This window comes from Gopherus evgoodei, chromosome 9 (genome assembly GCF_007399415.2).
Source record: "Gopherus evgoodei ecotype Sinaloan lineage chromosome 9, rGopEvg1_v1.p, whole genome shotgun sequence".
Taxonomy (NCBI): domain Eukaryota; kingdom Metazoa; phylum Chordata; order Testudines; family Testudinidae; genus Gopherus; species Gopherus evgoodei.
This window is the reverse complement of record NC_044330.1, coordinates 41,134,101-41,147,242: the sequence shown is the minus strand read 5'-3', so window position 1 is coordinate 41,147,242 and position 13,142 is coordinate 41,134,101. Positions and strand designations below refer to the sequence as shown.

Genomic DNA, 13,142 nt, shown 5'->3' with positions numbered 1-13,142 from the left:
GGAGACACATACATTAAAATTTCAAGTGCCCAATTCGAGAGCGCTAGGCCTGAGTTTTTTTCATTCACAGCTGCTACTGAAATCAATGGGAGCTGTGCTTTTCTCAGCATTTCTGCAAGGCAGACCCCAAGGTCTCAGGTCAGGAACCCAGAAAATTAGGAATACAGTTGGTGACCATATGTGAAGAGGTCTATTTCAGTGATTTACCCAGCATCACAAAAGACATTTTTGGTGGAGACAGGAAAGAATCCAAATCTCCTGGGCAGCATTTAACTGCCTTAAACATGACACCATCTCTTCTCTTTCTGCAATCTGCTGCCTCGTTTACTACGTACCTTCCCACTTTTGCTACAGACTAGGCAGGGGCCCTACAGGCAACAGTCTCAATCACTATACAACCCTCTCTCATCCCTAAAGCAGGTCTGCTCATGCACACTGAATGATGACTAGGACCTGTGGACAAAATAGTATGTGACCATGTAATTAAAGATTGTATCATAATGAATACGCACAACAGGTTAGGGGAGGCAAGTTAAGGTTGCACAGGTGACCTAACTTTTGAGTGCTTGCCTTTGTAATGCCAATAATAGTCTTTTAATGTAGTTTTTTGTTTTTAAATATATTGTGTAGGTTAGGGACAGGAAAGGTGAAGGCAGAAGAGGATGAATAGGCTCAAGAGAATAGAAGATGGAGGCACTGACCAGGAAGAAAGGAAAATAAAGAGACAGAGGGACAAAAGGAAGAAAGAAGAGGACCTTGGTTGGTTGGGAAAGAGAAGCTGGCTGTGAAGGAACTGTCATGGGGAGAGGCAGAAGGTGATTGGCTCTTTGCCCCAAACCAGCAGACAGTGATGTAATGTTATTGACAACGTAAAATAGGGATTCAGGTTGTTGTGAAAATGAGAAATTGCCAGCAAAATTGGGATTATAGAAGAAAAATGTGTTTGCAGGAGAAGAACTCCAATTAGCTGCATAATTCCTAAAATGGGAATTGCAAATGCCATTTTTTAAAATTTATCCAAAAAACTGGAGACAGCTTCTTCTTAGTGTTAGCTAGTTAATTACTACAACTTGATTCTCCAATTGCCTTTGCTAAGAATGCCTTTGCTAAGAAAAAGCTAGCAAAATGGGATTATATTGTATGTATGTTTTTAAGTATTCTTTCCCTTACACAGGTCAGAGTATTAAAATACGACAAACAAACAAACAAACAAAGCATATCCATTAAAAAGTCACTCTTGCTGAAGATCATTTAGAAGGGGATGCGAATCACAGTAACTGAAGACACTACCATAATTCTTTCTGCCCATTGATAATTTTGCATTTTGGCTTAGACACCTTTATAAAATTCTATATGTAATATTCATTCTGCATAATCTGACAGATCAGTGTTCTTTCAGTTAAAACAAACTAAAAATAAAAAATGAAAAGACCAAATGCAATCATAATAAACTCCTGCTCTACTGGTGTTCTTCAGGGCAAATGTGTAAAGGCGGAATTTGCATTTGATTGGGAACTGAAGGTTTTATCCTCAAGAACACACGCGGCAAATTTTAAAACTGAAATGTTTGAATCTGCCCCATGGCTAAAGAGATAGCAGTGGGCACTGCCTCCCATGGGTTTGCCTCCAAGCTCTGGAACAGTTTTGGGGGGAGCTGGAAGCACTGTGAGCAGCTGTTCCATTGCCTGCTTTCTGGTTGGACTGTGAAAGGACAAAGATAGCAGAATAAGAGCTCTAACAGTTATATCTGAACTAGGGTAAACCATAGAAAAGAGTCACTTCCCTTCCCACAGCCACACAGGGCAGCTCTGACTGGGGTGGGGAAAAGATGATGAGAACCAATCAACAAACTGTGGCTCCCTGATTTTCTGCCCTTTCCCTTTCCAGAGTAACCTGGAAGCTGCTCTAATGTGCAGCAGCTGGCTATGGTCGTTAAAAACACTAACTACTAATCTTTATGCTTGCTCTGATTCATAGCAACCATGTTGGAAAGCTGTAGCATACAGAAGACTGACTCAAGGAATGAATAGTTAAGCAATTGTTTTTATTCCACCTGTTCAGTCACAGTAGGTGTCAAGTTTGAAGCATGCACAATGTTTATTAATAACTTTATTTCTTTTTGGAAGTGAACTAATTAAGGCGGGGGTAGCTATGCCCCAGCTATATCAAATAGTGTCTATCAATTAAGAGAATTATCAAGAACATTAGCATATATTCTGAGAAGCACAAGACACTATTAGAGATCTCAGTAAAGATCAGTGCCCCTTCAGAGTTTACACACAAAAGTGTTTTGGAAATGTGAGCATTTCAGAGGTGGGTTTTGAATACCTAGAGGCTTTCTTTATTTACAAAATGCTTCTCACCAAATATGTGTATTTACCTGTGCAGATATCTGAATTCCAATACTTGTTATGACAACCATTACAACCTGTACAAGGTAAATCAGTGGAAACTTTCCAACATAAAAAACAGAAGAGCCAAATATTCATACTATCACCACATCAAGGGCAAACAACATTTCAAAGTCATTGCATTCCCGGAATTCTGGCAACAGAAATTCCAATTAAGCAATTTCAAATAAATTATCCTAACTTTAAAGCATGAGATTCAACCCTAAATCAAGAAACATCCCAGAAGTCTTGTACATTTAACTCTCAGATCTGCGAAACCTTCCATTTAAGTACAAATGGAATTCTGGATGGAAAAGACCCAAATATGAGCTGATCTTTTTTGGAACTTAAGAAGGCAAGGAAGAATTTTTTAAAGTAATAATTGGCTCAGCTGGACACCAGATTATGCTGTTGACCAGTTGTTTCAGCAACACTTCCCAAAAATCTTGCTAATTCCCAGTGCCTCCTTGTTTTCTGTTAGAATTTTCTTCTCTTATGGCAGTTATAACCCATTCAATATTTTGATATACAAAATTAACAATTCAGATTTTTTCTCTACCTTAGTCTGATTTTGTCCCATTTGGACCTATTAAAATTTTTAATTCTTGTATTGGTGTATCTTGAATTAGAATTCCCAATTGCTATTCAGGTATGAATTTGAGTAAGTTGAAGTTTCTCTTTCCTCATGGAATTACTATTATTTGAGGTTTGGGATGTCTCTAGTTAGAAAGGACATAAATATCTGAGTAATATGTAAATCTGAATTAGTGCATGTACCAACCTACATGGAACTTGGAAGAAGGAACACAAGTTGCAGGAGAGAAGAGTTTGGAGAAGGCACCAGGAAGTCAGTCTGTGTGTACATGGCTTGAATGCTAGCTGCAGTTGCAGAACCTTGGTAAACAGTTCTCTGAATGAAAAGCCAATTTAAAAAGTGTAGCATTCTCTCGCATTATTACCAAGCATGTGGTACATGCTCAAGATCTTCAGTCTTGCTCCAAGTCATCCAATCTGCATTTCAGTAATAGGCCCTTTCAGTTCACCCATTGGGTTACTCAGTTCACACTTCTGAGTAACCCAGTGATGCAGGTGTGACCATCCTGAACCCCACGTTTCTGTATGCATTCTGCCTTGGAAGCCTGTTCAGCAAAAGGTTCTGTAGCTAAAGATTGCTTATTGTTTACTTATTTGGGATGTCTTCATGGTTCCTTTTCAGTGTTGGTACACAAAACAAAAAACCCACAAACCAAAACCACCTTCTGTAGTACATCTCTAAAATATTAATTATGGTAGATAGAAATGCAGCCTCAGTAGAAATGACTGTACTGAATTTACATAATATATAAATCCCCCATGATCACCACTAACCTGCCCTCCCTCCATTATTCTGAAGTTTTAATCATGTTAACCAGGATTTATAGGATATATTTATGCACAACATTGACTATTCCTCATTTCAGTGTCTGCAGCTAGGTTTCCCAGGATTCTTTATTAAGTCAGATAACATACACAATCTCTTAGTGGTCTTTCGATAAACATATACATAGGGAAAGATATGTGTGGCTTTATATTCGTAGCATGTTTTGTGCATTGAAGTGAAATGTTTTTAGAAGTGTTGAAATAGTCATCAACAGTCAAAGTCTGACCTCCAATCTGTACAATCTCAGATGTCAATAGAGCAAATGAGAGTAGAATTTGGCCAAAGGAGTTTGTCCTGAAAGGAGCGGAAAGTCCTTAAGCTGTGCATTTCCTCCTCTCACTCTTTAACCCCCCTCCCCTCACTTGCCCATATCATATACGGGGATTCTTTAAAGTGCTCACTAAGAGATAAATCGACTATAGCATAGGTTCTCAACCTTTTTTTTTCTGAGTGCCCCAACATTCTATAAAAATTCCACAGCCTGTCTGTGCCACAACAACTGTTTTTCTGCATATATAAGAGAGGGCCAGTGTTAGAGGATAGCAAGCAGGGCAATTGCCTGTGGCCCCACACCACAGGGGGCTCTGTGAAGCTAAGTTGCTCAGGCTTTGGCTTCAGCCCCAAGTGGTGGGGCTTTGGCTTTACACCCTGGACCCCAGCAAGTCTTCTGCCAGCCCTGCTTGGCAGACCCCTGAAACCTGCTCATGGCCCCCGGACCCCAGCTTGAGAACCACTGGATTACAGAAAGTGGTAGTCTGCATATATTTCACTGCAAATAAACTTGAGCTTGATCCCCTACTATATCAGCATGCTAAAGACCTTCAGGCTCAGATATCATTCCCCTAGCTGCTGTAGCTTTTATGCAGTCCATTTGTCTGAACATTTGCCTGCTGGGAGACACACACTGAGCAATATAAGAATCTATTTGCGCCACTGCTATAGAAGCATCCTCTTCTTTAAGTACCCTTTTTTAGGGAGACCTCCCCCCGTCCCCAATCTATCTGAGCAATATGATGCATTTGAGCAGCCTGAGGTCTAGGGTGACGTGGAGAGCTTGTAACTAAAGAATATTTATGTCTGCCTGCACCATTAGCTGTGAATAGCTTCATGTCTCAGATAAAGCCCCTTAGGGCATATGTCTATTCTGCAATTAAAACCCACTGGCTAGCCTGTACCAGTTGACTTGGGCTTGCAAGGCCTGGGCTAAGGGGATGTTTAATGGCAGTGTAGACATTCAGGCGTGGCTAGGAACCTGCAAGGTTGGAGTGTCCCAGAGCCCAGGCTGCAGCCCGAGCCCAAATGTCCACACCACAATTAAACAGCCCATTATCCCAAGCCCCGCAAGCCCATGTCAACCGGTGTGGGCCAAACACAGATGTTTAATCACAGTATAGACATACCTTTAGACTGACCAAGCTCACTCACTATGCTTAATCTAACAAATGGAGTAAATCCTTCATAAAAAGACCCAAGGTTTGAATCTCCGCTCTGGAGCAGGGATTTGAGCTCAGATTTTACCTGTCCTTGGTAAGCATCCTAACCACCAGGCTATCCTGGGGTGGGTTGCTCCCAATCTCTCTTATATGAGATGTTCCACTTTGTACAGATACATATATATAGTCATTATGCACATGCGAGAAAGAGAGAAAAGAATGACTCCAGAGCCTGGTGATTCAGCCACTCACTGGGCAAGAAGGAAATGTGGATTCAAATTCTTTCTTTGAATGGAGCATGGTTTGCTGGCCTGAAATGGAGTTTTCCAATCTGTCTGCAAGTTTTGAACATTTTTGGAACCAAACCAAATATTTTCCTTAACAAATTGCCCACCTCTACTTGATACCCAATTAAAGTAAAGTTCACTGCACCGAATGTGGCAACAAGAAGTATGTGTTCTTGTTGGGGCAAAATACTGCCCGGAAAGCACTCGCAAACCTTCTTGTCATTCAATTAAAAAAGTAAAAATTGTCTTTGGAATTTAAGAGGAAAACAGGGAAAAACTATTCAAATTTTATGTTAGTTGCCAATTAAAGGTCTCTCAATTTAGCTAGACTTTGTTTAGAATCCTGATGTTCACTTACTTTACAATATTCTTTTGTACTATGTTACACAAAAAAAACCATTCAAACTGTTCACATTCAATGACACAAGTCTTTGCAAGGCCTTGGGTATAAGTTAGCAATCAGATGCTAAAGCAAAACCACCTCAAAGAGCTTACCAAACCCAAATGTCAGAACCTACCTCTCATGGTTTAAACTAGTCTCTATAAACAGAAACACACAAAAATCCAAGGGCCATCCCTGACAGTGTTTCAGGAAAATATTTTAATAGTTAAAGCTGAAGCAATTTTGAACCACTGAGGCCATCTTTAGGTTTTCCATCCCTTCAAATTATTTGCAGTTAGGAGATTACAAAGTTTTAACTACAAACTTCCCTGAAGAAAAAGTAGATGAAGAAAAAACAATATTTATACAGCTCTGCTTAGAACAACTGATCAACACATCACATAGCAACTTTGCCTATTAAGCCATATTCTAACATCTGAAAATAGCATGCGTGTGTATGTATCATTCATATATATATTATATATATAAACTATATGAAAAGGTAGGGCACCCTATAGATATATATACACCAGCAGTGTGTACAGGAAAAAAGTACATAATTGAATGAAAAATACAAGAGATCATGACTGAATAAATCTGCATTCCTAATAAAACAGCTCTGTTTGATGAAGCGGGGAGAAGAAATCATCATGTGCAAGAATCTACATTGCACTGAGACACCACTCAGTGTAATAGGAGTGGGAGGACTGACAATCAGGGAGTCTGTTATGGTTCCCTGAGTCTCTTCCCAGTCTGAGGCTAGAGCAGCTTAATGGGTGTTCTAATATGCACCATTGAACAACCAGCATCAGCTGGCAACTGTCCTCCAGGTAAAGATGGCCAAAAAGTAGCATGTTCTGGACCAGGGGTAGGCAACCTATGGCACGTGCGCCAAAGGCAGCACGCGAGATGATTTTCAGTGGCACTCACACTGCCTGGGTCCTAGCCACTAGCTCGGAGGGCTCTGCATTTTAATTTAATTTTAAATGAAGCTTCTTAAACATTTAAAAAACCTTATTTACTTTACATACAACAATAGTTTATTTATATATTATAGACTTAGAGAAAGAGACCTTCTAAAAATGTTAAAATGTATTACTGGCATGTGAAATCTTAAATTAGAGTGAATAAATGAAGACTCAGCACACCACTTCTGAAAGGCTGCCGATCCCTGCTCTGGACACTCTCCTCTCATCCCTCTCCACATGCTTCCCAGGCATAGATCATGAGGAAGGGAGGCATAGGCATTCAAGCCTTGCTGGTGCTCCCTAGCAGAGAAAACAAGGCCAGATTTCATTCCCTTTGTGCTGCTAGCAGGGTTCAGAAGCAGAGAATTTTTGTCCTTTATTTTTAGCAATGAAATACTATCAGATGGAGACTGGAGAACAAGAATAATGCTTTAGACCTATAGTACTATGTTCCACACCCAAAGATAACAGAAAGATAAACACTACAATCAGAGAGAGCATTGTTATATTCAGGTCACAAAGATTCACAGAGCAGAGTTATCTTCTCTCTGTACGAAGCATCACTAGCAGAATGATTTATAAAGCCCAAGACCCATATCAAATTTGTGCCACTGTGACAAGAGCAGAAGTTTATCAAATATGTAAATCCATCACTTAATCTGTCATCTTTATTCCTTTTCCTTTTTTCATTCTTTGCTAAGCAACTATGCTATATGGGCAGTGGAGGATTCTAAAACCCTCATCTGAACAGCAAGTATTCAGAGCACTTTTGTGAACAGGACACTTCAGAAGATAAAACAAATAAAAATGTAAGAATAGGCTTTATCGTAAAGCCATTTGATTTGTGTATCTAGTGGGTGCATGTCAGCATACCAAAGAAATCAACCTGTTCGAATCTTGAGAATATGGAAAGTTATTAAAATATACAACAAGATCGAGCTCTACAAAAGGGATGGAACTCTGAACCTGTGATCAGAAACACCCTGAGTTAGTCAATGCCTAGCCAGCAGGGAGAGTGGCTCTAAATTTCATCACACCAATCAGCGAAATTGTGGGGCCTAGATAAACATACTCCTAATCCAGCTGATTTTAAAAATTAGCTTTAACTGTGCTGACTCACATTAAAGGTCTGAAAATCCACCCGCTGACTTCCATGAGTGCAGGATCAAAATCTAAAAGAGCTCTCCCATGCCACTGAAAAGACCAAAGCTTTTCTCTAAGTGAACGGAAGTCAAGAAGATTATCCTTCAAGAAACAGGATGGAAGATTATTTTCTCTTCTATCATTTTATAGACCACAATTATCATCTAGCATGGTGTAACTATTACCTCTTCCCTGTTGAGACACTGCACCCATATTTTTCAGTGATATTATGATATGATTATGGCATAATTATGATGCATTTTGTACAAAATGAGCATAGAAGGGGTCATTGGAAAGGTTATGATTTGCTGAACATGATTATCTTATTTGTATGCATGTATCATTTTTGTATTTGAAGCTATGAATGTAGTAATTCCTCATTTAACATTGTCCTGCTTAAAGTTGTTTCAGTGTTACGTCCCTGCTCAATTAGGGAACATGCTTGTTTAAAGTTATGCAATGCTCCCTTATATGTCGTTTGGCTGCCTGCTTGTAAGATTCTGTAGAAGAGCAGCGACTTTAGATGGGAGCATTGCACAGGTTCTGCTTCTCCGCCTCCTCCCCTCTCCCTCCCAGTGCTTCCCCCACCGGTACTTAGGACTTTCTGGGAGGCAGAGGCAGGAGCAGGGAAGCACTACATCTCTGCTCCTCCCTCTCCTCCCCGAAAGTCCTAAGCGCCGCCAAACAGCTGTTTGGTGGAGCTCAGGGCTTGGGTGGGGTGGGCCTAGAGCATTCCTGGCAAAGGCCGAGCCTGTTCTTCTCCGGTGAAGCTGCCTCTGCTGCTGCAAAGGTGCTTCCTAGCATCCTTGCCTGCAGCGGGCTGTGCCTGTGTGCAGTAAGCCAGGGGCACTATCCAACCACAGTACAGTACTGTACAGTATATAATGCCTTTTGTCTGCCCCCCCCCAAAAAATTTCCTTGGAATCTAACTCCTCACATTTACATTAGATCTTATGGGAAAGTTGGATTTGTTTAACATTGTTTCACTTAAAGTTGCATTTTTCAGAAACATAACTACAACCTTAAGTGAGAAATTACTGTATTGACAATGTATCTGTATTTCAAATGTAGTTACACCTGGGCAACATCCACAAGGCAAGATGGTTCTGATTTAGATAGCTGGCTGTGAAGGGCCTATTCAAGGAAGTGGGCCATTAGGGAAAACAACAGGTCTTAAAGAAGCTTATCCCCCATCTGGTGAACCTTCCTGAGAATGCTCCAGACAGCCTGTAATGACTGACATGACTCAGCAAGATATGCAAGAGCATGTGACCAGGCCACTCCATATTGGGATGTCTATTTTTCTACAAACTTGTCTGGGAACCAAGCTTGGGGAGTGGGGTGGGAAGGCTCCCACCATATGCTAAAGCTATGTAAGGCAGGGAGTGACATAATCTGTTGTTCTTCACTCCCCGCACAAGAAAACTTCTTGAAACACCTAAGTAACAAAGACTGAACTGGGGGAAGTGCTGGACTCAGGCTAAACGGATTTTTAGTCTATGTATGAAAACCTGGGGATCCCAAGCTGCAAAGCAAGTGCAGCTTGTGCCTTGAGAATCTGCAAGCCTGCTTGTATTATCCAGTCAGGGTGAGAGATTGTCAATTCAAACATGCATGCATCTGAGGAAGTGGGTATTCACCCATGAAAGCTCATGCTCCAAAACATCTGTTAGTCTATAAGGTGCCACAGGATTCTTTGCTGCAATTCAAATCCTATCTTTCTAGTATGGTAAGCTTAGTTTGTGTTTTTATTTATTAGGTAATCTGCTTTGATCTGTTTGCTATCACTTATAATCACTTACATTCTATCTATTTATAGTCAATGAACTTATTTTATGTTTTAATCTAAACCAGTGAATTTGGAGTGAAGTGCTTGGAAATCTTAGCTCAAGGGGCAGGAGTTGTTGCATTTCCTCTTCACATTAAGGGGAGGCGAACTGCATAATAAATTCATACTGGTCGGGGTTTTGACCAGAGCTTGCATGTAACTGCAGCTGTGTGTGTCCCTACCTGTGTGAATGCTGGTGGAAGCGTAGGACCGGGAGCAGGTCTGTAGCTTATCACAGCAGCACACAGAGAGGGAGCCCAGGCTGGTGAGTCAGAGGGCTCAGTGGTACCCCAGTTCCAGGTGGCACCTTAGGGGGAACCCATCACACCTGCTACTTATCCATTTTGTACCTCTTTCTTTCTGCCTCCTCCTTTCTTCCTATTTGTGGACATCCTCCCCGTCCTTTCTATCTTCTGATACTCAGTTGAGTAACCCACAGAACAGCTAAAATGCACACAATGGAACATAACTGACTTTAATGCAATAGACACTGAGCTTTTGCTTATCTACATGACATCCCCAAGATGTGAAACAAGATTATGTTTGCACTGAATTCGTATTTATTCAGTTTCCAAAAATAAAAAGAGGAAAGTCAAGTTGTTATAGCACACTGTCAAGAAGAACTCTTTCCAGGTTTCAAATTAGTGGCTACAAAACTTTTGATCCTTTAATCTTCCTCCTTTTAAGGCACTAGAAAGTCTCATTTGATTTTTAGCTGCAATATACTTGTAAGGATTCTGCTGGTAAGTTTTTCTCCCCAATGAGAATGCTATGTATATGTGTTAAAAGGTCATCTTAAAGAGGGTCAAGTTCTTTAATTATGATTTTACAGCAGTTCACATATCAAATATAAGGCTAATGAGCAGAGAATTACTGTTGGTGGAGAAAATTTAGACTATCCCATTAGAAGCTAAAAGGAGAAAAACAAATGTAAAGGGATATGTCCCTCTTAGAACTATTGAGAAAGAGAGACAGACAGAGAGATTGTGCATTTTCTATTAAATTCTTCTTTACAAGAAATAGCCAATGCTCTAATTCATAACGTAAAATTCCAGGACCAATGAACTTTTATCCAGCTAGCTATTTCAGTCACACACACTATGAGTTTACATTTATGGTTCAGGGCCAGATTGCAGCCCAGATTGTCCAGCCATGTGAACCAGTAAGAAGAAAGTGCCCCTTACCACCTTGAGTGGCCTGTCTGTTCCAACCCTCACAGTACAGGAGCGAAGCAGGCTCCAAAGAGCAGCTACATCTACTCTCTAAACCCCCACGCATGCTTGTCCTCCACAGTGCCCAAGCAGCAGAGCTGTGCCAGCATGTCAGTAGGTGTTTGCTAAACCGGGTATAGGGCTTATTCTGCTCCTGGAGCTGCAAGGAAACCTGGAAGTAGGCTGTGATTCACAAGCCAATCTCTCTTGCACTGCCACCGGAGGAGCCTACATCATCATACTGCCCGTTGCTCTGGATAGTTTGTTAGTTAATGATCAAGCCTCAAAATCAGAGCTAAAGAAGAAGATTAAACTTCATTTTCAGAAAGGGTAACTCATTTTCTGCCATAATCTGTCAAGAATTTAAGAAAAGGGGCTCACTTTCAAAATAATTTAAATTTCAATATCTTAAATATATTAACTTCACCTAAACCAGAACTTTACCGTGAAAATACATTAAAAGTTTTCTGGATATTTTCACAGCCTGCTCATTTTACTGAAATAAAATGACTTTTGCAAGACTGAGATTTCCATACATTCTCTATGCCAGAAGACCAAGAATAAATTAGAGAGAGAGAGAGTAATTTGTACTACAGATTCAAAAACGGTTTTAGGACCTGGGTTGATATTTTGACACAACCCACAGCCACACACTGCCATCTGTGGAAAGAAGTTAATGGGAAGGATAGTTGGATAGTTTTACAGAGGGTATTTTTTAACAGCAACCAGGGGTCCTCTGTTCAGCCCTCTTCTTTTACAATATGAGAAGGAGTTAAGAAGAAAGTTAAATAAAAAGAAATAGTTTGGAAAAAGTTGAGATATTATAATGCATACGTTTGATAACACTTACGATCAAGTCCATTGATGTATCTCATTGTAATTTCACAGTGCCCCCAAACTGCACTGACTACAGGGTAAAGTTTTTTCCCTTTCAGTCCTCGGAAGGCCACTCCAAGATACTGTCCATCTACAATGAAACTAAGTGTTCCTTCATCCATATCCAAAACTACCAATAAGGAGTCTGGGAGTACAAAAGACTCATCTGGTTCCAAAAATACAGGATACGTCACCCCAGGTTGGTTTTTACAATTGTGATAAAGTTTGTTACGTCCCAGATCCCAGCCCCATGATTCACTATTGCTACCAACCAATGATGTATATCCTACAGAATGTAATGGAGCTTCTGCTGTTGATACACCCACCACAGCATGTGTTCCTCGTTGCCTAGTGGGCCAATGAATTTGCCAGACATGTAGGCCTCTTGTGTAGCCAACTTTGCCCCGGATGCAATCGGTGCTTTGGGCAACTGGGTGCCTATGAAAAGTTAGTTTGTCATCTTCCTTTACAAATATATTTAAAGATCGATCTTCATTGTTCCAAGCATGTTTATACTGGACCTCCAGTTGGGAAGGGGGCATATCCAGCAGCATGTCCAGTCGAGCAGGCTTGCAAAAATCTGGTCCCCTCAGCTCTCGTTTAACAGGTCTATAAGGGGGCTCCCTCACATCCACAGACTTTATGCTCCCTGAGATTTTCTGGCCCATTTCTTGGCTGCAGATTCAGAAAGGAGAAAGAAAGCTTGACTTTGGCCCAATGTTACCTCATGAAAGCACTTGCACGCTGAGCCAGGGACTCGATAAGCAGACTGGATTTATTTCTCCTGTTTGGAGCCCTTTAGCAGCAATGGTTTCAGAGAAAACACACTCCTGAAAGAAAACCGAGAATTTTCAGTTAATTAAAGAAAGCCAGTTTATCCTCTCAAACATTTCTGAAAACTTCTTCTGATCCTAGCTAGGTTATTTTAAACAACAAGAACTAACATTTCTCTGCTTTTTTGTCCTCTGTCCTGCAGTACTAACCAGACTGCAAGCAGGATATTCTGAGCCCACCAGCATACAGAATACAGACAGTAATTTCCTCCAATTCATAATAGGATACAGACATTCTCCACCTTCTGCCCTTCCACCCATTTAGTCTAGCCAGGTCCATAGTGTCTTGTACAAGGCACATGTTATTCCCCAGCAACAGGCATTAACATTATATTCAGCTGTATAATGATTTGTATTTACTCTTTTTGTTT

General features: G+C 40.6%; 1 protein-coding gene across 2 annotated transcripts in view; it reads right to left on the bottom strand.

The window, feature by feature from the left end:
* SPSB4 (splA/ryanodine receptor domain and SOCS box containing 4) overlaps positions 1-13,142 on the bottom strand; it is a 234,099-nt gene that overhangs the window by 120,125 nt on the left and 100,832 nt on the right. For both annotated transcript variants that reach the window (XM_030576193.1, XM_030576192.1), the window contains exon 2: positions 11,913-12,768. In XM_030576193.1, the coding sequence (XP_030432053.1) occupies positions 11,913-12,606 (694 nt within the window). In that variant the 5' untranslated portion in view covers positions 12,607-12,768. The remainder of the gene's footprint in view (positions 1-11,912; positions 12,769-13,142) is intronic.